General features: G+C 44.6%; 1 protein-coding gene across 2 annotated transcripts in view; it reads right to left on the bottom strand.

Moving 5' to 3' along the window:
• Positions 1-25,914, bottom strand: part of NMT1 (N-myristoyltransferase 1) — a 46,218-nt gene extending 20,304 nt beyond the window's left edge. For both annotated transcript variants that reach the window (XM_010331461.3, XM_010331460.3), the window contains exons 1-3: positions 25,748-25,914; positions 5,439-5,547; positions 628-772 (exon numbers count right to left, since the gene is read on the bottom strand). In XM_010331461.3, coding sequence (XP_010329763.1) covers positions 628-772; positions 5,439-5,547; positions 25,748-25,878 — 385 coding nt within the window. In that variant the 5' untranslated portion in view covers positions 25,879-25,914. The remainder of the gene's footprint in view (positions 1-627; positions 773-5,438; positions 5,548-25,747) is intronic.
• Between the last annotated feature and the right edge of the window lie 94 nt (positions 25,915-26,008).

Genomic DNA, 26,008 nt, shown 5'->3' with positions numbered 1-26,008 from the left:
ACAAGACAAACTCTCTAAGCCTGAGTGGAGAAAAAGATCTCTGGGCAGACATTCTCACTCATTGTGTGCCAAAAGTTTTGTTTTTTGGGTTTTTTTCTTTTTGGTTTGCTCATTTTCTGAGTTGGGGGTCTCACTCCTGTCACCTAGGCTGGAGTGCAGTGGCGTGATCTCAGCTCACTGTCACCTCGACCTCCCAGATTCAAGTGATCTTCCCACGTCGGCCTCCTGAGTAGCTGGGACTACAGGTGCATGCCACTATGCCTGGCTAATTTTTTTTTTTTACCTTTTGTAGAAACAAGGTCTCACTAGGTTGCCCAGGTTGGTCTCCAACTTCTGAGCTCAAATGATCCTCCCAGCTCAGCCTTCCAAAGTGCTGAGATTATAGGTGTGAGCCACTACTACTGACAAGAATCATTATCTGTTCTTAACCTGTGCTGTTGTAAAATGGTAAGGTCTCTAAACTAGTCTTCTATGCCGCATTTTAAAGACAACTCTCTGAAAACCACCACCAAGGAACTCCAGGACTCTACTGCCCTCCCTACAAATTCAGCATAAAACCTTCATGAAGGTACAGCTGAGGCAGATCCTTTACCCTCGGCCTGGCGAAGCAAGCAAGTACATACATACCCAGCTTGGGGACGGGCTGCGTATCCCAGAACTGGTAGCTTCGCTTGCTAGCCTCCTCCATGGTTTTGGCAGGTCCCTGACCCACTGAAAACAGCTCAATGGCCTTCTGTATTTCCTGGATCCTCTCTGCTGGCAAGGAGTTCATCTGAACAAGACAAAGTTGGGGAGAGAAAAGTCCCATTATGTTAGTAAGACTTTTGATTAATTATGAGTTCAAGAGTTAAGGGGGGCTGGGTGCGGTAACTCAGGCCCATAATCCCAGCACTTTGGGAGGCCAAGGCAGGCAGATCACTTGAGGTCAGGGGTTCGAGACCTGCCTAACTAACACAATGAAATCCTTTTCCTACTAAAAATATAAAAATTAGCCAGGCATGGTGGCAGGCACTTGTAATCCCAGCCAATCAGGAGGCTGAGGCAGGAGAATCACTTGAACCTGGGAGGCGGAGGATGCAGTGATCCAAGATGGTGCCACTGCACTCCAGCCTGGGCAACAAAGCTAGACTCTGCATCAAAAAACAAAACAGTTAAGGGATAGAACTCAAAGAAGGGGTTTGGTTCCTCTCTCCTAATCCCAGTGGTCATTACAACGGTAGAAAAAGTGGTTGACAATGAGCTATGTGACAGGTGGGTGCTACCTGCAGCGTTTCTTCCCTTATTAGTCTTACGTTGTTTGATGGCAAAAGCAATACATGCTCAATGTAAATTTCAAACAATGCAGAAATGTGTAAGACACATAGAAAGTAAAAACCCAATAATCCCATCCTCCAAATATAATCTTTATCATCAACAGTCTTCACTTGGGAAGGTGAGAAGAGGCAAATACAATTCCAGAGGTTTTTTTCTTCAAATATAAAAAAAACAAACAGGATTTCGCTATGTTGCCCAGGCTGGAGGGCAGTGGCTATTCACAGGCACGATCCCACTACTGATGAGCATGGGAGTTTTGACCTGCTCCATTTCCAACCTGGGCCGGTTTATCCCTCCTTTAGGCAACCTGGTGGTCCCCCGCTCCTGGGAGGTCACCATACTGATGCCGAACTTAGTGCGGACACCAGATTGGCATAGTGCACTACAGCCTAGAACTCCTGGACTCAAGCGATCCTCCAGCCTCAGCCTCCCGAGTAGCTGGGGCTACAGGCGTGCACCACCGCGCCTGGCAATTCCAGGGTGTTTTTGCATGGAAGATCCAAATGCACACACAAGCTTTTCAAAAACTATAATTAGATCATATAATATTATTGTACAAACTGCTCTTTAAACACTATGTCTTAGAGACCTTTCCAGGTGAAAACACATGGACCTACCGTTCTACCAACCAGTACGTATGACCACAGTATATTCAGCCAGCCCCCTACTCACAGGCATTTTGGTGATTTTGTTCTTCAGTAATGCAACAATGTTGCAGTGAATTTTCTGTTTTGTTTTGTTTTTTTGAGACAAGGTCTCCCTCTGTCACCCAGGCTGAAGTGCAGTGGCACAATCATGGCTCACTTCGGCCTCAACCTCATGGGTTGAAGGGATCTTCCCACTTCAGCCTCTTGAGTAGCTTTGACTATAGGCATGTGCCACCAAGGTCAGATAATTTTTGTTTGTTTTTTGTAAAGACGAGGTCTCACTATTTGCCTGGGCTGGTCTCAATCTCCTGAGCTCAAGCGAACTGCCCACCTCAGCCTCCCAAAATGCTGGTATTACAGGCGACCACACCCAGCATAAATTTTCTTATACATCTATTTTTACCCACTGGGATATGTATTTCTGTAGGATAAAGTTAAGTAAGAGGCTTACTGGATCAAAAGGTATATACGTTTGAAATTATTTATCATCAATTTGCTCTCTAAAAAGAGACTATCAATTAATAACCCAATAAACAATGTATGAGAATAGCTCCAAGCCAGGCGCAGTGGCTCCCGTCTGCAATCCCAGCACTTTGGGAGGCTGAGGTGGGTGTATAACCTGAGGTCAGGAGTTTTGAGACCAGCCTGACCAACATGGAGAAACCCAATCTCTACTAAAAATATAAAATTAGCTGAGCATGGTGGCACATGCCTGTAATCCCAGCTACTCGGGAGGCTGAGGCAGGAGAACCGCTTAAACCTGGGAGTCAGAGATTGTGGTGAGCTGAGATGGTGCCACTGCACTCCAGCCTGGGCAACAAGAGTAAAACTCCATCTCAAACAAACAAACAAACAAACAAAAAAACCAGAGAGAAAGAGTAGCTCCAGACAGAGCCTCATAATTAGATTTACCAAGCCTCAGCTAAGAGTGGTGGCTCACAGATATAAACCCAGCACTCTGAGAGGCTGAAGTGGGAGGATTCCTTAAGCCCAGGAGTTCAAGACCAGCCTGGGCAATATAGTGAGACTCTGTCCCTATTTAAAAAAAAAAAAAAAGTTTACCAAGGCTTAAGCTATGCCAATCTAAGAGAAAAAATTATGGCTTTAATGGTTATTTCTTCTGTTATGAGTTTAACCATCTTATTATTCATTGATTAAACATTAATATTTTTTCTTTTTGAACTGCCTATTCAATTAATTATTTTAAACTGACTAATACATATATTGCAACTATTTCCCCAGACTGTTGTTTATTTTTTGACTTTTAAAGTTTCATATTTGTCAATTTTTATTTTATGGCTTCTTCGTCCTATGTCAGGCTTAGGATAATAAAAATACATGTATGTTCTTCTAATACTTTTATTTACTTTTCTATTTTTCACTTAGATTATAAAGGAAAGGAAGAATATAAACCAATATGTTCATATTGCTTAGTCCTGGGAGGTAGGATTTTAATTTTCTTCCCCTTGCTGTTTATTAAATTCTCAGCCAGGTATGATGGCTCACTCCTGTAATCTCAGCAATTTAGGAGGCCACAGCAGGCAGAACTCTTGTGCCTGAGTTAGAGACCAACCTGAGCAATGTAGTGAGACCCTGTGTCTGCAAGGAATAAAAAAAATTAGCTGAGTGTGGTGGTGTGTGCCTGTAGTCCCGGCCACTTGGGAGGCTAAGGTGGGAAGGCTGCTTGAGTCCAGGAAGCAGACGCTGCAGTCAGCCATTTTCGCACTTCTGTACTCCAAACTGAGTTGAAAGAGTCTCAAAAAAATAAAATAAATAAAAAGGAAAGACCCCCACCTACCTTGTGGGGATGGTAACGGTTTGGGGCTAATTTAAATGATGTGCAACATGGTATTAAGGAATAATGGTATTTTTTTGTAGTGGGTTTTACATTGGAAATAGTAAAAAATTACTGGAAGTCCTATTTCAATAAGGTAGTAGATTCAAGTTGAAGCACAACATTTGAGGCATACAGCAAAGTGTGGAATGAGAATGGATTTTTTTTTACCAGGTTTATAAGCTATTTCAGAGGCAGTTCTTTGTTTTTCTAATTTTTTTTTGAAATGGAATCTTGCCCTTGTCACCAGGCTGGAGTGCAATGGCATGATCTTGACTCACTGCAACCTCCCTCTCCCAGGTTCAAGTGATTCTCCTGCCTCAGCCTCCTGAGTACCTGGGATTATAGGTACACGCCACCACACCCAGCTAATTTTTTTTTCCTCCCCCCAGAGACGGAGTATCACTCTGTCACCTAGGGTAGAGTTCAATGTCTCGATCTCAGCTCACTGCGACTTCCGTCTCCCAGGTTCAAGGAAATCTCCTGCCTCAGCCTCCTATAGATGGGATTACAGGCACGCACTACCATACCTGGCTAATTTTTTTGTATTTTTAGTAGAGTCTGGGTTTCACCACGTAGGTCAGGCTGGTCTCGAACTCCTGACCTCAGGTGATCCACCCACCTTGGCCTCCCAAAGTGCTGGCATTACAGGCATGAGCCACCGTCCCTGGTTTCAAATGCAGTTCTAAAAGGTAAATTATGGATATGTATGAGTTGTCCCCCTGCCCATGAGCCTACTGTGGAGAAGACAACGCTTATGTGAAATTGTTTTATTTTGTAATATTGTTTTATTTAAGAAACAAGACGATCCTTACCCATATCTCTGGGTTTCATGCCAGCATGTCAGTCTTGAGTTGTAAGCCTTAGGCCAGTGGTTCTCATGGAGACTCAGAAAGACTCTGTAGGACTCATGGTTTTCATTATAATGACTATGGCATTAAGAGAATGTTTGCAAATATATAAAGGCCTTAAGAAGAGGTCTTTGGCTGAACAGAGTGGCTCACGCTTGTAATCCCAGCACTTTGGGAGGCTGAGGCAGGAGGACTGCTCGAGCCTAGGAGTTCAAGATCAGCTTGGGTAACACAGTGAGACTTCATCTCTACAAAAAAATTTTTTAAAAAAATTGGCCAGGTGTGGTGCCATGCACCTGCAGTCCCAGCTACTTGGGAGGCTGAAGTGGGAGGATCACTTGAGCCTAGGAGTGGAGGCTGCAGTGAGCTATAACCATGCCACTGCCTCTAACTTGGACAACAGAGGGAGACCCTGTCTCAAAAAAAAAAAAAAAAGAGTGGTGGGGACGTAAGACAGAGAAGACTGAGAACCACTGCTCTAGGCGCTAGGGGTTGTCACACGTAGCCCCCCGGGGCACTGGCACAGCAGCACATGCAGTAGGAACCTGTCCATTCTGATGGGCACCATGCTTGGGAGTCAGTGTCTGACCTGCTGTGTCTTTTAGGGTACTAAGAGCAGTTTCACCACCTAGTCTAGGGCAGCAGAGGATAGCACTGGGATCCAACTCTTCCATCTTGAAGTAATACGAGTGGAGTGGAGAACGTCAATCTAAGTTGTTCCTATACATTTACCTCAAAACTCTCTCATGTGACGAAGTGACTCAGTCACACAAAACAGAGCCTCCTTGTTACCTTCACAGGCTGATCCTGGGTTGACTCTGTCTCACTGCCTTTTTCTTTCTTCTTTTTTTGTTTCTTTTTCTTCTTTTTGGCTCCAGTGTCATTGGCTGGACTCAAACCACTGTAACAAAAAGTAAATACTGATGCAGGGTTTTAAAAAAAATCTGTTTTGTGCTACCCCTGACAAAGAGCTTTCTGTGGAGCCAGACCTTCCTTAATCAAGCCTGTTGGCTTCAGAGACTGAAGAACCCAGGTCCAGAAAGGGTATTTGGAGGACACCAGCTCTCCTCCCCACTCGCGCCCCCTCAGCTTTCAGGGAGGGAGCGCTGGGCAAGGAATGTCCTATTTGTGCAAAAGGGCCTTTTCCGTTCTTGCTTTTATTTAATGTTTATTTTCCTTATATTGCCAGGGTAATGGCACCAAACACGAATGATAATTGCTAACAAGGCATTCACACAACACTTCCTTGAACTCTGACTGTAAAAGGATGACAGCCAAAAGGCAGTGGTGGGCTTTTTCTGGAATGCTTTGCCCTTCCTTCCCCCACCTCACAAATGTATTAGCTTTCCATGAGTTTCCCCAGCTGGATCTGGAGCACAAGACAGTATGAAAAAGGAGTGAGGGATGAGGAAAAAGGCGGATTAACATTGCTGCAATCTGTGTCCAGAATGGTCAATTATGATAAATACCTAAATCGGCTGGGTGCATTAGCTCACACCTGTAATCCCAACACTTTGGGAGGCCAAGGTGGGTGGATCACTTGAGGTCAAGAGTTTCAGACCAGACTGGCTAACATGGCAAAACCCTGTTTCTACTAAATACACAAAACTTAGGCCAGGTGCAGCGGCTCACGCCTATAATCTCAGCATTTTAGGAGGCCAAGGCAGGCGGATCACAAGGTCAAACAATGGAGACCATCCTGGCCAACATGGTGAAACCCCATCTCTACTAAAAAATACAAAAATTAGCTGGGCGTGGTGCAGCACGCCTGTAGTCTCAGCTATTCGGGAGGCTGAGGAAGACTCACTTGAACCTAGGAGACGAAGGTTGCAGTGAGCCGAGATTATGCCAATGCACTCCAACCTGGTGACAGAGAGACTCCGTCTCAAAAAAAAAAAAAAAAAAAAAAAAAAAAATCAGCCAGGGCTGGGGGCACACACCTGTAGTCACAGCTACTCAGGAGGACGAGGCAGGAGAACCACTTGAACCTGGGAGATGGAGGTTGCAGTGAGACCATGCCACTGCACTCTAGCCTGGGTGACAGAGAGACCCTGTCTCAAACAAAAAGAAAAAAAGAAATACCTAAATCAGATCTGCAGGATTGAGGACAACTGTGTTGGCCAGCTCAGACTGAGAGATTGCCACTGGCAAAACCCAGCATTAGGAATCTTGGGAAATTAAAACAACAGCACCCAGTTACTCCGGCCATGGAGAGATTACAAGAAACATCTGTGTGTAGGCACATGTGCACACGTGTACATGATCAAGAGGACTTCTTATGCTGCTTTCCCCTATATGACACACCCAATGAATGAAGCAAAAAGATTCTTAGCCTCATTAATTTTTTTGTTAAATTAAAAAATAGAGATGGGGGTCTCCCTATGTTGCCCAGGTTGGTCTCAAATTCTAGGCTTGAGTGATCCTATTGCCTTGTCCTCCCCCAAAGTGCTGGGATTAAAGGTGTGAGCCACCATGCCTAGCCTCTTAGCCATGTTGAAAAGTCAAAATTGGTTAGGTGCAGTGGCTCATGCCTGTAATCCCAGCACTTTGGGAGGCCGAGGCAGACAGATCATGAGCTCAGGAGTTCGAGACCAGCCTGGCCAAGATGGTGAAACCTCGTCCATCTCTACTAAAAACACAAAATTAGCTGGGCATGGTGGTGTGCGCCTGTAATCCCAGCTACCTGGAAGGCTAAGGCAGAACTGCTTGAACCCAGGAGGCGGAGGCTGCAGTGAGCCAAGATGGCGCTACTGCACTCCAGCTCTGGGCGACAGAGCAAGACTCCATCTTGGGAAAAAAAAAAAAAAAAAAAAAAGAAGTCAAAATTCGGAGTCCAACCTGAGTACAGTGAATCCTAATCTGTGGGATCAGCTAAACGCAGAGATATATTAACTGTATATTCAAAATAACCCATTTTCAAAGAATTAAAAGTCCCAGCATGGTGGCTCATGCCTGTAAACCCAACATTTTTAACACTTTGAGAGGCTGAGGCAGGCAGATCACTTGAGCTCAGGAGTTCAAGACCAGCATGGGCAACACGGCGAAACCCTGAATCTACCAGAAATCCAAAAATTAGCCAGGTGTGGTGGTGCACTTGTAGTTCTCTCCTGTAGTCCCAGCTACTCAGGAGGCTTGGCTTGAAGCCTGGGAGGGGGCGGCTGCAGTGAGCCAAAATCACAAAACTATACTTCAGCCTGGGCAACAGAGCCAGACACTATCTCAAAGCAAACAAACAACCCAAAATTAAAACAATATAAAATACATTTTCCCATTAACATTATGGGAAATACAATTTATAATTCAGAAAGACTTCAGGGTCTCAAAATGCCTTGGAGTTATTATGAATATTACTATCATTTCATAGAAAGTGATACTATATCTATGCACAGGGAGAAAGTGATCTGAAATCACATGCTGCCATTTCCCCTCATAGAATGTCTTCAGTTTCTCCTATCTCTTCCCGTTCCTGGTAGGAATGCTTATACCCAGACTTCAGGAACTTACTCTTGGATTTGTTACCTCCAGCCTTTTCTGGATCTCTGCCTTCACAGTCTTTCTGCATCACCTAAACTCTATATAGCTGTGGGACTTACCTCTGTGAAAATGGCTTTCCATGTGTCCCTGCCATGCTTGAAATCCTAGAGTGACAGCAGCTTCTTCACTTGGAAGGTATCACACCCAACTTTTCTCTACATCCATCAATCACCCTGAGTTCCACTTAGGCTGTCCACCCTGGCCTCCCACAGCTTCCATTTGGCCAGGCCTCTCAATGCCCCCGACAGAGAAAGACTGTGAAGTCAGGGAGAGATCCAGTTAAGTCTGGAGGTTCCTTTAGTCCAAGCATAAGGTCATGAAGTCCAGATACAAGTGCACCTACTTGGTATATTAACGAGACCGAGAAGGCGCTAACATGGAGGGAAGACTGAGAACACTCAAAGGGGAAATAAGGTAACTTCCTTAAAACCAGATGCTTAGCAAAACCCCCAAGGCCATGGCAAAGAACAGAAACCATAAAGTCATTTATGGCCTAAAGATAACTTTTCTTAATAACTCAATTTTGTTATCGCACACAGGACCATCTGCAGCCTATGACAACTCTGTGGTTTTCCTACTCTACATATTTTTCACTTCGGTCTTAGGATTATGTGCAGCATTATAAGATTTAAAAACTGGCTGCTGGCCGGGTGCGGTGGCTCAAGCCTATAATCCCAGCACTTTGGGAGGCCGAGGCGGGTGGATCACGAGGTCGAGAGATGGAGACCATCCTGGTCAACATGGTGAAACCCCGTCTCTACTAAAAATACAAAAAATTAGCTGGGCATGGTGGCACATGCCTGCAATCCCAGCTACTCAGGAGGCTGAAGCAGGAGAATTGCCTGAACCCAGGAGGCGGAGGTTGCGGTGAGCCGAGATCGTGCCATTGCACTCCAGCCTGGGTAACAAGAGCGAAACTCTGTCTCAAAAAAAAAAAAAAAAAAAAAAAAAAAAAAAACTGGCTGATGTTAGGAGACAAGGCAGTGTCCCACTGTTGGATACAATTTGTAAGTCCTTATTTATGTCAGCGTGTGAAACAAATTATCTGGCCCCAGCATATGAATCACCATAATAACTTTTTATAATTCTACAAAAGAAACAATCAAAAAGGTAAGGTGAAAAATTGCTGTGTATTAATCAATGGGAGACTTACTAGACACAATTTCACATGGGGAAAATAGAAAAAATTACTTCTTCCAACTACAAGTATGCAAAGTCGCCGTAAAAACTACCTTCCTGCCTTTTTCTTGCTATTCAGTGGAGACACTTCCATGTAGCTATCACCTCATGAACCCAATTTTTGTGGAAGGATCTGGGGCTGAACTCTTGTTCTGCTTTATGCATTGCCAATACAAGTGTTTAGAAATCCCCAAGACTGAAACTACAATCAGAGAGCAAATTTCATTTTGCTTATATTGGCTTGAATTTGTACATGCAGCCAGTTACTGAGCAATAATCCTGTTTCAACTTGTACATCAAGCACATGGCTGAGTAACAAAGAAAAGGTTTTTTTCCTTTTTTGTGGGTTTTTCTTTTTTTTTTTTTTTTTTTTTTGAGACAGTTTCACTCTTGTTGCCCAGGCTGGCTGGCAAGCAATGGCACAATCTCAGCTCACTGCAGCCTCTGCCTCCTGGGTTCAAGGTATTCTCCTGCCTCAGCCTCCCGAGTAGCTGGGATTACAGGCATGTACCACCAAGCCCAGCTAATTTTTGTATTTTTAGTAGAGACAGGACTTCACTATGTTGGTGAGTCTGGTCTCAAACTCCTGACCTCAGGGGGAGTCACCTGCCTCAGCCTCCCAAAGTGCTGGGATTACAGGCGTGAACCACCATGCTTTTTTTTCTTTTTCTTTTTTTTTTTTTAAATGGAGTTTCACTCGTTACCCAAGCTGGAGTGCAATGGCACGATCTCGGCTCACTGCAACCTCTGCCTCCTGGGTTCAGGCAATTCTCCTGCCTCAGCTTCCTGAGTAGCTGGGACTATAGGCACGCGCCACCATGCCCAGCTAATTTTTTGTATTTTTAGTAGAGACGGGGTTTTACCATGTTGACCAGGATGGTCTCAATCTCTTGACCTCGTGATCCACCCGCCTCGGCCTCCCAAAGTGCTGGGATTATAGGCGTGAGCCACCGCGCCTGGCCCCACCATGCTTTTTAATGAGTCATTTTCACTGAGCTACCAAGCATTGAGCCTCATCTGTGAGGACACATTATGAGTTCACATAGTCTTACAGTCAACACCCCCAAACATGAACACAACCAATTCAGCAAAAGCAGACTTACAAGGATCCAACTAGCGTTAGCTTTCATGGTTAATTACAATAATTTAATTATTCATAGGAAACCAAGCTCAGAGACTTTGAGAGTAGGATTTCAAAAAACATCCTAGCAAGCTAATGCTACTTCACAGAAAAATGGCCTCAATTTAGACGAAGAGAAAACAAAACTATAGGCCCTCACAGAAGCCAGGCTAATCCTTCTCCAAGAATCTGACATCACTTTTTGTTTCTTCATTTTTTTTTCTCATTTTTGAGACAGAGTCTCACTCTTGTTGCCCAGGCCAGAGTGCAGTGGCGTGATCTCAGCTCACTGCAATCTCTGCTTCCCAGGTTCAAGCGATTCTCCTGCCTCAGTCTCCCAAGCAGCTGGGACTACAAGCGCTTGCCACAATGCCCAGCTAATTTTTTGTATTTTTAGTAAAGACAGGGTTTCACCATGTTAGCCAGGATGGTCTCGATCTCCTGACCTCGTGATCCACCCTCCTCAGCCTCCCAAAGTGCTAGGATTCCAGCTGTGAGCCACCGCACGGGGCCTGTTTGTTTATTTTTTAAGGTGGAATCTCGCCATCACCTAGGCTAGAGTGCAATGGCATGATCTTGGCTCACTGCGGCCTCCTCATCGCAGGTTCCAGTGATTCTCCTGCCTCAGCCTCCTGGGTGGCTGGAATTACATGCACATGCCACCATGTCCAGCTAATTATTGTATTTTTAGTAGAGACAGGGTTTCATCATGTTAGTCAGGCTGATCTTGAACTCCTGACCTCAGGAGATCTGCCCATCTCATCCTCCCAAAGTGCTGAGATTACAGGTGTGAGCCACTGCGCCCAGCCTCATTGTTTTTTAAATTTTGGGTTTTTGTTTTTTTTTTGAGACGGAGTCTCACTCTGTCACCCAGGCTAGAGTGCAGTGGCATGATCTTAGCTCACTGCAAACTCTGCCTGCCAGGTTCAAGCAATTCTCCTGCCTCGGCCTCCTGCGTAGCTGGGACTACAGGTACACGCCACCATGCCTGGCTAATTTTTTGTATTTTTAGTAGAGACAGGGTTTCACCACGCTGGCCAGGCTGGTCTTGAACTCCTGATCTCGTGATCTGCCCACCTCAGCCTCCCAAAGTGCTGGGATTACAGGGGTTTCACCACACTGGCCAGGCTGGTCTCAAACTCCTGACCTTGTGATCCACCCACCTTGGCCTCCCAAAGTTCTGGGATTATAGGCCTGGGTCACCGTACCTGGCTTTTTTTCTTTCTTTTTTTTTTTTTTGTAAGACAGAGTCTCACTCTGTTGTCCAGGCTATAGTCCAGTGGCATGATCTTGGCTCACTGCAACCTCTGCCTCCCAGGTTCAAGCGATTCTCATACCTCAGCCTCCTGAGTAGCTGGGATTAGAGATATCTGCCACCAGGCCCGGCTAATTTTTGTATTTTTAGTAAAGATGGGGTTTCACCATGTTGGCAGGCTGGTCTCGGATTCCTGACCTCAAGTGATCCACCACACCTGGCTCTTTGTTCATTTTTGAGATAGGGTCTTGCTCTGTCACCCAAGCTGGAGTCCAATGGCACCATCAGGCTCAAATGCAGCCTCCAACTCCTGGGCTCAAGCAATCGTCTCGCTTCAGCCTCCTAAGTAACTAGGATTACAGAGTGCACCACCATGTCTGGCTAATTTTAGTCTGGTCTCAAACTCCCGGGCTCAAGTAATCCTCCTGCTTTGGCCTCCCCAAGTGCTGGGATTACAGGCATGAGCCATCGTGCCTGGCTGGCATCCTTTTCAAAGGGATTTGAAGTCCACACCCACTGGCTGGGTATCCTAGGGCATACTGCCATTCAGCACACTGAAACAGGAATCTCTTAGAGATATAAGCTGCCAGTCACCTTAATGTAATTCAGAAACTGAGATTAGCCAGAACCAGAATCTTAGAATACCGCAAATCAAAGTCCAACTTCTTTCATTTGGTTTCAAACTAAAGAGTAGAGATTTAAGTAAAGTTTGCCTTGGTACAGCAACTTCCTTCCTGAAGGAGGAAGTGCCTCCTCCCTCAGAAGGGAGATGGCAGTTCATACAAAAATTTCGAGGTATACATTCTAAAGCTGATCGGCTCAATCAATGACCAACCCAGCAAATACAGAGTGAAATAGAATAACAGATCCAGGAACAGAGCAGAAAAGCAATCAAGAAATGTGTTTTTTGTTTTTTTTTGTTTTGTTTTTTTTTTGAGACGGAGTGTTGCTCGTCACTCAGGCTGGAGTGCAATGGCGTGATCTCGGTTCACTGCAACCTCCGCCTCCTGGGTTCAAGCAATTCTCTGCCTCAGCCTCCTGAGTAGCTGAGAGTACAGGTGCCCACCACCATTCCCGGCTAATTTTTATATTTTTAGTAGAGATGGGGTTTCACCATCTTGGCAAAGCTGGCCTTGAACTCCTGACTTTGTGATCCACCTGCCTTGGCCTCCCAAAGTGCTGGGATTACAGGCATGAACCACTGCGTCCAGCCGAGAAATGTCATCTTTTAACAAAGGCCAAAATATTCCAAGTTCAAACATTTAAGAAAGCCTAAGGATGCTTTTGTATAAATTCAGAGCTGGGGGTGGAGATGGAAAACGAACTTCAGTACTTATTTCTAGAAATAGAATGCAGCACTGGGTGTGTGAGCAGGTGGGCAGTAAGGGCAGGCTAGCAGATGAATGGCAGGAGAGAACTTCCAGAAAATACGAGCAGCAAGGGTCCATATGTGGGCCTCCTCTCAGTCCTACTGGATGACGCAATCTGCTCAAAACTGCATCCCCACAAAGAGAAAGCTCTATCATAGGGGAGGGGAAGCTGAGCCTCCAACACTGGAATCTCAGGACAATCTGGCTTAACTTGTTGTTTACAGATGAGGAAACCAAGGCCTAGAGATGTGAGGCAAACTGGCTATCAACTAACCAACTAGCATCTAGGGAGAAGCCACCAATCTATAAAGACTTGGGGCCATTTCCACCCAAAGGCTATAGTTTCCTTCCCTATAAGAATTGATTTGAGAATCCTCCAAAGCCAAGAGAATATTGTTTCCTCACATTGGGCTATAGAATATAGAACACACCTTTGGTGTTTGACAGCAGCAAGCATCAGAAGTAATGAGGAAAGTGAGTCATGTTTCATCCAGAAAGCCAGCTCTGACTATTCTAGTTCTCTGATGTCTGTTTTAAAACTATAATCTCCTAAAACACTTTATATATAATAATGTATTGCTTTCTTGGCTTCCTAATGACATAAAAAATTTCATAAGCATAGAGACTGTATCTCTACATTTTCTTTTTTTTTCTTTTTTTATTTTTTGAGATTAGAGTCTTGCTCTGCTGCCCAGGCAGATGGCATGATCTTGGCTCACTGCAACCTCCACTTCCTGAGTTCAAGGGATTCTCTTGCCTCAGCCTCCCAAGTACCTGGGATTTTAGGCATGTGCCACCATGCCCGGCTAATTTTTGTATTTTTAGCACAGACAGGGTTTCACCATGTTGGCCAGGCTGGTCTTGAGCTTCTGGCCTCAAGTGATCTGCCCGCTTCAGCCTCCCACAGTGCTGGGATTACAGGGGTAAGCCACCATGTCCGGCCAGGACTACATCTTACACAGCTGTTTCCCAAGGCAACTCTAATTATGCTGAGCAGTTAAGAGTTCAACAACTGGGCCAGATGTGATGAAACCCGGTCTCTACTAAAAACACTAAAAAATTAGCTGGGTGTGGTGGTGGGTACCTGTCATCCCAGCTACTCGGTAGGCTGAGACAGGAATATCACTTAAACCTGGGAGGTGGAGGTTGCGGTAAACTGAGATCTTGCCATTGCACTCTAGCCTGGGGAACAAGAGTGAAACTCCATGTCAAAAAAGAGAAAGAGTTCAACAACTATATTCCTAACTGATGCTTTATAGGCATAACACACTAAAAGAAACCCTTGAAAAGCTAGAGCCCAAAAGGGGGTCAGCAAAACATCTTTAGTACTGTTTGCACACAACAGCTGTGTTAATCTATGGAAGCAATGGAAATGCTGTGCTCGAGCCACTGATTGAGATTGTAAATTACAAACTTTTTTTTTAATAATAAAAAAAACAGCCCAGGTGTAGTGGCCCACACCTGTAATCCCAGCCAGCACTTTAAGAGGCCAAGGTGGGTGGATCACTTGAAGTCAGGACTTCGAGAGCAGCCTGGTCAACATGGCGAAACCCCATCTCTACCAAAAAATGCCAAAAGTAGCCAGGCATGGTGGGGCATGCCGGTAATCCCAGCTACTCAGGAGGTTGAGGTAGGACAATCGCTTGAACCTGGGAGGGGAAGGTTGCAGTGAGCAGAGATTGCGCCACTGCACTCCAGCCTGAGCAATGGAGTGAGACTCCGTCTCAAAATAAAAATAAGTGGCTGTTTTTTTTTTTTTGTTTTGAGACAGGGTCTTGCCTTGTCATCCAGGCTGGAGTCCAATGGCACAATCATGGCTGGCTGCAGCCTCAACCTCCCAGGTTCAAGTGATCCTCTCACCTCAGCCTCCTGGGTAGCTAGGACTACAGGTGCACGCCACCATACCTGGCTAATTTTTGTATGTTTTGTAGAGACAGGGTTTCACCATGTTGCCTAGGCTGCTGGTCTTGAATTCCTGGGCTCAAGGGATCCACCTGCCTCAGCCTCCCAAAGTGCTGGGATTACAGGTGTGTTACCACATCCAGCCCTAATTGTCTTATTCATTGTCTTCTCTCTTCTTAGGCTCTGTCCTAGTCCTTGTAGAGTTAAAACAGGTCCAGCCAGGTGTGGTGGTGTGAACTTAACAGTCTCAGCTACTCAGGAAGCTGAGGTGGGAGGATCTCCTGACCCCAGGAGTCTAATGATGTAGTTGTATACCATGACCATGCTTGTGAACAGCCACTGTACTCCAGCCTGGGTGACAAAGTGAGACGCCGTCTCTAGTAAGCAAGCAAATAAAACACAAACAAAAAAAGCCCACTGTAACTATTTCTTTCTTTTTCTTTTCTTTTTTTGAGACAGTTTCACTGTTGTTGCCCAGGCTAGAATGCAATGGTGCGATCTTGGCTCACTGCAACCTCTGCCTCCCAGGTACAAGCACTTCTCCTGTCTCAGCCTCCCAAGTAGCTCAGATTGCAGGCACGTGCCACCACGCTCAGCTAATTTTTTTGTATTTACTGGAAATTAGGTTTCCCAAAGTGCTAGGATTACAGGCATGAGCCACCGCTCCTGGCCCACTGTAACTATTTCAAATGGTGTAAATGTCTTAAACATAGACCACAGGTTTAAAACATAAGAAAAAAAAGTTAAGGCCGGGCGCAGTGGCTCACGCCTTTAATCCCAGCACTTTGGGAGGCCGAGGCAGGTGGATCAAGAGATCAAGACCATCCTGGTCAACATAGTGAAACCCTGTCTCTACTAAAAATACAAAAAATTAGCTGGGCATGGTGGCGCATGCCTGTAATCCCAGCTACTCAGGAGGCTGAGGCAGGAGAATTGCCTGAACCCAGGAGGCGGAGGTTGCGGTGAGCCGAGATCGTGCCATTGCACTCCAGCCTGGGTAACAAGAGCGAAACTCCGCCTCAAAAAAAAAAAAGAAAAAGAAAAAGAAAAAAAAGTTTGGTCACTTTTTTTTTCACTGTAGCTCTCAGATCTCATGGCCATTTGATTTTTTATTTTTATTTTTTAAAGGCTAGTTGAGTGAAGAAGTGGGAATGGAAAAGGAATAAATAAATATACAACTGGTGGCTGGGCATGGTGGCTCGCGCCTGTAATCCCAGCACTTTGGGAGGCCGAGGCGGGTGGATCACGAGATCAAGAGATCGAGACCATCCTGGTCAACATGGTGAAACCCCGTCTCTACTAAAAATACAAAAAATTAGCTGGGCATGGTGGTGCGCGCCTGTAATCCCAGCTACTCAGGAGGCTGAGGCAGGAGAATTACCTGAACCCAGGAGGCGGAGGTTGTGGTGAGCCGAGATCGTGCCATTGCACTCCAGCCTGGGTAACAAGAGCAAAACTTCGTCTCAAAAAAAAAAAAATATACAACTGGTTATGACAAATTAGTCATAAACATCAATGCACCGGCCACAACTTGTTTTCTACCTCTGAAAAAAAAAAACAAAAAACAGGAGTTCGAGACCAGCCTGGGGAATATAGTGAGACCTTATCTCTACATGCACACCTACACAAAATCAGCCATTAGTGGTGGTGTACGCCTGTAGTCTCAGTTACTTGGGAGGCTGAAGTAGGAGATTGTACCACTGCACTACCATCTGTGTGGCAGAATGAAACCCTGTCTCAAAAAAAAAAAAAAAGTGAAAATTTTCTGGGCTGAAATTCAAGTTTTTCAGAGAAACTTATAAAAATAAACCCTGACCTCTAATATCCTTTTGATTCTACTTTTAGACATCAGGAAATCCTTTTCCAAATCAATTAACTCTTGAAGTATGTTAAGTTAACTAGTAATCCTATTAGTACTCAGAAAGCCCAAGAGAGGTGAATGAAGTGGCAAAGATGCCCAGAAGGAAACAACACGGCGCGAATCAGTATCAGCTGTCTCGTCTCTGTACTTCTGTGGCTAAGGATCACCCAGTGCAATTCCTCCAACTCTGCACATTCCCACCCATTAGTTATTTATATCAAAAACTGCTTGTGAATCCCAAATGATGGGAAAAACAAAAACACTTTAGTACTACCTTCAAGGTACCCTGGGGCTGGACATAGTGGCTCATGCCTAGTACTTTGGGAAGCCAAGGTAGGCAGGTCACCTAAGGTCTGGAGCTCAAAACCAGCCTAGCCAATATAGAGAAATCCCATCTCTACTAAAAAATACAAAAATTAGCCAGGTAGCTGTAATCTCAGCTACTTGGGAGGCTGAGGCAGGAGAATCTCTTGAACCCGGGAGGCAGAGGTTGCAGTGAGCCAAAATCGCTTCACTGCACTCCAACCTGGGCAACAGAGTGAGACAGTCTCAAAAAAAAAAAAAAAAAAAGGCCTATGAAAAGAAGAGCAGGTTCTAAGAAGGGATTACAAAAGACTGCTTTTGCTTGCACCCTTGGCCCTCCCTGGGATAGTAAGCCAGAGTACTGAGGGTGAACAAGCCAATTCTTGTTATGGATGGTAACTGCTTTTTAGAGGTCACAAAAGCTCTGATATACTAAACTGCTTAAAACAGGAATGAGACAAATGTGTAAATTGCACACTGAGTTTGTTTGGTGAGCTAGACTTTGACCTTGCAACTCCAAGGTAAAACCAAATGCTGTTCAGAGACCATTATCAAGAATGTTTTGAGCAGTGGCTCAATGCTGGCAGAAATTCCACCCACTAGAATGACTTTTTTGTTGTTTTTTTGAGATGGAGTCTCATTTTGTTGTCCAGGCTGGAGTGCAGTGGCACGATCAGAATAACTTCTGAAAAAAATATTTGTCTATCATGGAAAGACATAAACTGGATCCTAAGTTTGGGAAAGTCCACAGGCTGTTAAATGGATCCAAAGATCGGATTCACACTGCTGTAGATTCAAGATGCAAAAGTCAATTCAGCAGGGGAAAGAAATCCAGCAAGTTCAGAATGGATCCTCTGAGATGTCAGAGACCAACAGAGATGCACATCTCAAGCCTCATCATAAAAACTAAAGTATTTGAGGCCGGGTGCGGGGGCTCACGCCTATAATCCCAGCACTTTGGGAGGCCGAGGCGGGTGGATCACGAGGTCAAGAGATCGAGACCATCCTGGTCAACATGGTGAAACCCCGTCTCTACAAAAAATACAAAAAATTAGCTGGGCATGGTGGCACACGCCTGTAATCCCAGCTACTCAGGAGGCTGAGGCAGGAGAATTGCTTGAACCCAGGAGACGGAGGTTGCGGTGAGCCGAGATCGTGCCATTGCACTCCAGCCTGGTTAACAAGGGTGAAACTCTGTCTCAAAAAAAAAAAAAAAAAAAAAACACTAAAGTATTTAGAAAGGAACAGTGGCTCATGCCTGTAATCTCAAAACTTTCAGAGGTCGAGGCAAGTGGATTGCTTGAGGCCAGGAGTAAGAACAGCCTGACCAACATGGCAAAACCGTGTCTCTACTAAAAATACAAAAATTAGCTGGGTATGGTGGTGCACTCCTATGATCCCAGCTACTCGAGAGGTTAAGACATGAGAATCACTTGAACCTGGAAGGCAGAGGTTGCAGTGAGCTGAGATCACACCGCTAAACTCCAGCCTGGGTGACAGAGTGAGGCTCTGTCTCAAAAAACAAACCAAAAAACCCCTAAAGCCTTCATAAGTGAAATGATGGAGGATATAATCCACATAAAAGGCTTAGCATAATGCCCACTATATGGTGATAATAGTAACATTTACTAAATACCATAGTGACTCCTCAGTTGCCTCTCAGAGAGCATCGCTAGAATTTTTTTTTTTTTTTTTTTAATGAGATGGAGTCTCTCTCCATTGCCCAGGCTGAAGTGCAGTGGTGCCATCTGGGCTCACTGCAACCTCTGCCTCCCAGGTTCAAGAGATTCACCTGTAGTTCCAGCCTCCCACGTAGCTGGGACTACCGGTGCATGCTACCACACCTGGCTAATTTTTGTATTTTTAGTAGAGACGGGGTTTCACCATGTTGGCCAGGCTGGTCTCAACCTCCTGCCCTCAAGTCATCTGCCCACCTTAGCCTCCCAAAGTGCTGGGACATTTTTGAGGCAAATACTGAGCCTGTGGAGGAATTCCAGTTGAGTATTTTTGGCGCTCTCAATAGAAAACACCATAGTTTGTGTCCCTTAAATGTAACAATCATAAGGACATCTTTGAGGAATCAGAAGAGAGGCTTGACAGGTAGAGATTTCAGACAAAAAGCTAAAGAGAAAGAGTTAAAGCAGCATCCTCCTGAAGTTACCAAACGTATGGCTCAATGCTATAGGCTCTATAGGGAAAGGGTTAACTGCCAACTTAGTAAAGCTGAGGAATTTTAGAGTGCGCACATTAGTTGAACAATGTGAAAAATCAGCAAAACTGCTTTGCCATGAGCAGCGAGTCCCTGAAATAGGCTCTCATTTACTTTCCATTTCTTCTGCTTTCCAGTCACTTCTCTTTGAAGCAGCTCTTGATTAGTTTCTTTTTAATTGTCACTTAATTGGGAAACAAAATTAGAACACTTATTTGATATCAGTGATGAGGTTTCTCTTTCCATTCTGCTTTGATCTAGTTTTTGAAAACCAAAAGTTGAAGGAGAAATTAAAATGGAACTAAAAAGATTTCTTCTTTCCAAGAGCTAAGCTGCAGCTATAAGCCATCAAATAAACAGGGAAAGAACGACTCTTGGAAAGTTGAAGAAAAAAACAAAAAGCATGTAAGGCGAGCTGAACAGAATTTATTTTCAGAAAGACTTTTCTTTCCTCCTAAGTTTTCATAAGGGGTAACATCTCGTAATCAGGAGTGAGAATTTATAATCCATGTTAACCTGTCCCACGGAGTAAGAGAGCGGTATGGATGAGACACCCCTTTTCAGGGGGCTCCTGACCCATGCTTACCAGTACCTCAATGATGCTGAAGACATTGCAAAATAAATTCCGAAAGACTCCTAGAACACAATAGTCTACAAATTCTTTTTTGTTCCAAAACACTGAGACAAACTTCACTTATAACCCCCAAACTAAAATCTGCCAATTGATGAGATTTATTCTTTGGCAATACTTCTTGGAAAGACTTTTTTTTTTTTTTTTTTTTTTTTGAGGCGGAGTTTCGCTCTTGTTACCCAGGGTGGAGTGCAATGGCGTGATCTCGGCTCACCACAACCTCCGCCTCCTGGGTTCAGGCAATTCTCCTGCCTCAGCCTCCTGAGTAGCTGGGATCACAGGCACGCACCACCATGCCCAGCTAATTTTTTGTATTTTTAGTAGAGATGGGGTTTCACCTTGTTGACCAGGATGGTCTCGATCTCTTGACCTCGTGATCCACCCACCTCGGCCTCCCAAAGTGCTGGGATTACAGGCTTGGGCCACCGCACCCGGCCGGAAAGACTTTCATTAAAAAAAAAAAAAAAAAAAAGGCCGGCGAGGTAGCTCACGCCTGGGAGGCTGAGGCGGGGTCAAGAGATCGAGATCACCCTGGCCATCATGGTGAAATCCCATCTCTACTAAAAATACAAAAATTAGCCAGGCGTGGTGGCATGCACCTGTAGTCCCAGCTACTCAGGAGGCCGAGGCAGGAGAATTGCTTGAACCCGGGAGGCAGGGGTTGCAGTGAGCCGAGATTGTGCCACTGTACTCCAGCTTGGCGCCTGGCAAAGGGTGAGACTCTGTCTCAAAAACAAAACAAAACAAAACTGGCTGGGCACAGGAGCTTATTCCCAGTCCCAGAACTTTGGGAGGCCAAGGTGGGAGCATCACATGAAGCCAGCAGTTTGAGACCAGCCTGGGCTTTATAAATAGTGAGACCCTATCTCTACAGAAAATTTTTAAAAAGAAAATTAGCCAGGGATGATGGTGCATGTCTACAGTCTTAGCTACTTGGAAGGCTGAGGTGGGAGGATCATTTGAGCCCAGGAGGTCAAGGCTGCAGTAAGCCATGATCACACCAATGTACTACAGCCTGGGCGATAGAAAGAGACTCTGTTTCCAAAGTAATAATAATAATTTAAAAATTAAAAAAATTTTTTAAAGAAAAACTGAAGAGATGTATGCATACACATCGCATATGTATGCACGTACACATATATAACACTACATGTATACCTGAAGGGTTTGGGGATTTTTGCTTTTTTGAGGCAGAGTTTCGCTCTTGTTGCCCAGGCTGAAGTGCAAGATCTCGGCTCACCACAACCTCCACCTCCTGGGTTCAAGGGATTCTCCTGTCTCAGCCTCCTGAGTAGCTAGGATTACAGGCACATGCCACCACGCCCAGCTAATTTTGTATTTTTAGTAGAGACAGGGTTTCGCCATGTTGGTCAGGCTGGTCTCAAACTCCTGACCTCATAATCCACCCGCCTCAGCCTCCCAAAATGCTGGGATTGTACTAGTGAGCCACTTCACCCAGCTTGGAGTTTTTTGTTTTTATAGAGATGGGGTCTGGCAGGACGGGCGCGGTGGCTCACGCCTGTAATCCCAGCACTTTGGGAGGCCGAGGCGGGTGAATCACAAGGTCAAGAGATCGAGACTACCCTGGTCAACATGGTGAAACCCCGTCTCTACTAAAAATACAAAAATTAGCTGGGCATGGTGGCGCACGCCTGGTAGGCTGAGGCAGGAGAATTGCTTGAACCCAGGAGGCGGAGGTTGCAGTGAGCCGAGATCGCACCATTGCACTCCAGCCTGGGTAACAAGAGTGAAACTCCGTCTCAAAAAAAAAAAAAAAAAAAAAGAGATGGGGTCTCGCCATGTTGCCCAGGCTGGTCTCAAAATTCTGGGCTCAAGCAATTTTTCTGCCTCAGCCTCCCAAAATGCTGAGATTATAGGCATGAGCCACTCACCACCCACAACCACATGAAATTTTACACTCATCAAATGCTTATGCTGATTTAATTATGCAGGAAACACAAGACTAGAAAAGTCAAGAACTAAACTCATATACAAAGAGACATAAGAAACTAATAAAACTGCATTTCCTATGAATCCAGTACATGAATTTAGCTTATTTCATTAGCACAGAGCACTGTGACTTTAGTTCCTGAAAAAAAGGCCCAGGAGGCAGGGTGGGGTGGCTCATGCTTACAATCCCAGCACTTTAGGTGGGGGGGGGAGGGGTAAGGAGTTTGAGACCAGCAACATAGCGAGACACCACCTCCTTAAAAATAAAAAAGGCAGTTTTAACTATCATTAACATTTATTGTATATCACACATTTTAGACTCTAGCATTTAAAGGAAAACTTCTCTGTCAAATTTTACATGATTTTTGAGAACATTTAAAACAGTATGAAGTAAAGACAAAAAGCATTTCAAGAAGCAAAACACAGTGGAAAGCTTCCACAACAAATTGGAGCTTCTTGGTTTCTGTAGGTATTTCTTAAAAATTGTAGTAAGGCTTACAATGAGAATTACTTGGGAAGAGAAAACATGTATGTAAGAAGAATGTGGCATCCTCCCACCTGGTGAGGGGAGATGAAACTCCACTAATATTGTGCTAGGCACTTTAATATCTGCCATTCATTCATACAGCAAATACTCATTAATGCCCATTAAGTGCCAGGCATTTCGAAGACACAATCCTGTTTACATGCACCTTACTATCAGATGAGACTGGGACCAGACACATTAAGAAAAATTACCAAGTTTGTTATTATATGTATTGTTATTATAACTATTGTTATGATAAAAGCTACAACAAATACAGTATGTGAGAAGAGCAGAGGGGCAAGCTGGGAGGTTAGGGAAGATCTGAAGAAACAAGAGGGAGGAAGAGGAGTGCATTCCAGATGTTCTATCATTTAATCCCTACAATTCTGGATTAAGTACCTTTCCCAAGGTCACAGGACTATTAAGTGTCTGAGCCAAGCTTTGAGAGCAGATTTTGAGACTAGAGGCTTGCTCTGTCGCCCAGGCTTACTGCAACCTCTGCCCTCTAGTTTCAAGCAATTTTCCTGCCTCGGCCTCCCAAGTAGCTGGGAGTACAGGCACCTGCCACCACATCTGGCTAATTTTGGTATTTTTAGTAGAGACGGTTTTTTACTATGTTAGCCAGGCCGGTCTTGAACTCCTGACCACAAGTGATCGGCTCACCTAAGCCTCCCAAAGTGCTGGAATTACAAGCGTAAGCTGCCACGCCTGGTCTGAGACCAGATTTAAATGACTTCAAAGTCCATGCTTCCACTGTGCCATGCTGCATCTTCCCAAATGGCTACTTCTCCCCAAACCATTTCCTCTTAAAGTTCATTGAAGAATGTTGACTCTACCCCAGATTCTAAGTGCCAAAATTAGACTCTCTCCTCCAGACTAGGCCCTTAGTTTTTCACATGCTACCTCCAAACTCATTTTCTCATACCCTTTGATTTGGGACGCTTAATAAACAATTTTTTCACCCAGACTATATCCATGTACAAAAACACTACCACAAAGTATCAGAGTTTTTTAAAGGTTATTACTTACTTGTACAACAAATAAAATAACTTTATTTTTTTTTTTGAGATGGAGTCTCACTCTGTCACCAGGCTGGAGTACAGTGGTGCCATCTCAGCTCACTGCAATCCCTGCCTCCCGGGTTCAAGCAATTCTCCTGCCTCAGCCCCCTAGGTAGTTGGGACAGTTGTTTTGTATTTTTAGTAGATACAGGGTTTCACCATGCTGCCCAGACTGGTCTCGAACTCCTGACCTCAAGTGATCCACCTGCCTCGGCATCCCAAAGTGCTGGGATTACAGGCGTGAGCCACCATACCAGGCCAATAAAATGACTTTCTGGCAGACAGTTTTGCAAAGTTATTCACAGATTATAGGGCGCAAAACTAAGGACACTGGTCAGGACAACAACTGAGAAAATAAAAGCAACTACAAAAAGGGCAAAGAAAACGCCACACTTTCACTTCTGGAATGACTTTCACATTCAATAGCTCTCATCTGTGATTCAGATCTCGACTTAGGAGAGCGTCTCTTTCCCTTCTTCCTGTTCCTACTTCCTCTTTCTCAGCTCTTCCATTTTTAGGAATATCAAACTTCAAAACAAGACTTCTATTACATTAGATCTGTTGTGAGTTATAGCAACAGAACAGTCATAAAAAAAACTAAATTTGGGAAGCTCCCCTTTCCTCTACATTCTTCCTGTGACTTTTAATGCCGACTGAGCAACATAAAAGCTAGATCTGTGAACCTAAGATTCGTCACAAGCTGATTATAAACTACTAGATACAGTTATGCTTCACTGAACGACAGGGATATGGGCTGGGAAATGCCTGGTTAGGTGATTTTTGTCTTGCAAACATCATAGGGTGTACTTAAACGAACCTAGATGCTATAGCCTACTAAATGCCTAGGCTATATGGTGTACACTACAGTAACATGCTATACAAATTTGCAGCCTAGGAGCAATAGGCTGTTGCATGTTACTGTATTGAGTACCGCAGGCAACTGTAACACAATGGTAAGTATTTGTGTAGGCATATCTAAACATAGAAAAGATACAGTAAAAATATGTACTACAATCTTGTGAGACCACCTCTTCTATGCAGTCCTGGGGCAGTGCGTTGACTGTAATACTTTGCTCTCCCCTTTCTAAAAGGTAGCAGATTTTTTTTTTTTTTTTTAAGTTTCTACAAAGCCCTCAACCTTCTACCTTTATATCTGAGCTACCACCAATACTGCGAATAACACGCTGGCTATGAAAATCAGACTTCCACAGACTCAGCCAGAGTTATACACCCAAAAATCTCTCACGACTTTCAGTTTAAAAATATATCTACAAATATAGACAGGAAGATGGGGAGAGAGAGCGTGAGTGCCAGTGCCAGACGCTAACCATGTGAAGAAAGATGAATGATAAGCTGTGGCTTACAGAAGCAAAAACTAATTTGGAAAAAGAACTCAACACTCAAATGTCTGGTGCGTTTCTTCATCCCTAGGAACAAACAGTAACTAATGGCAAGACCCTCAAGTACAGGATAAGTAGTATGGAGCCCGAGGATTCCAAATACTCTCCAAGAAGCTACATCGCTCAATTTCTTGAAGCCTGGGGCTACTTTGCAAAGTTAACAAGGCAAAGACGTTGGAAGACCTAATTATATTAATATATTGTTCAGGGCACTTATGGATTATTTGGAGCAATGGACACTATGTAAATCAAAAACATTACCATATCAATAATTAATATAGGGTTTATAAGGTGAGTTTATATTTTGGGATTCTCTGGTAGTGGTAGTTTACAATATAATTATATACACAGTGTATAGTCTGATGAATTTCCTCACTGAGGGTAAACTGCTGCGAAATGTTTTATTATTCGTTTATTGCTAGTCACGTTGTTCACACAACACGCCTATAAGTAGCGTTCCCTTTGAACTGTACTGTTACTAGACTGTCCTGTGTTGTACCATCGAAAACCATCGTCCAACATGCTCTTTCCCCAGGATTGGCCTGAAGCACACGAGTGGAACACTGCATAGAAGAACTTTTATATAATAAAAGTACTGAACGTCTCCGGCCCTTAATATCCAGAGCACCCACCCCTGGTAAATGACAAAGGCAGTAACCAATCGCCAGGCAGGATCCTAGTGACTTAGCCAATAAGAATATGAGGGTGGGGCTAGGCTAAGCTGCCGGTGGCTTCCCCGCACCCCAGAGACCCCGGCTGTGGGAGGCTGGACAGGAATTGGACTCCGAGGATTTCGTTACCCCCGGTTGTAGCTGTTGTCCTCCTCATTCTCGCAATCGCTGCAGTGCTCATGGCCGTTCCCGTTCCCTTCCATCATCTGCGGCAGCGGAGGTGCCGGCGGCTTCACTGCTGTCTCACTCTCGTCCGCCATCTTGAGTTGCGAGAGCCGGGCTCCGCGCCCCGCTACATGGGGTGTTCCTATTGGACAAGGGGGGTTGGCGCTGCATTCTGGGTTTTGTAGTTTTTCTGGAGAAGGGAGCTGCCACTAGGAGCGACTCTTA

The sequence above is a fragment of the Saimiri boliviensis genome, chromosome 17 (genome assembly GCF_048565385.1).
Source record: "Saimiri boliviensis isolate mSaiBol1 chromosome 17, mSaiBol1.pri, whole genome shotgun sequence".
Classification (NCBI taxonomy): domain Eukaryota; kingdom Metazoa; phylum Chordata; class Mammalia; order Primates; family Cebidae; genus Saimiri; species Saimiri boliviensis.
Note: the sequence above shows the minus strand (reverse complement) of the source record. Positions and strands in the feature narration are given on the sequence as shown.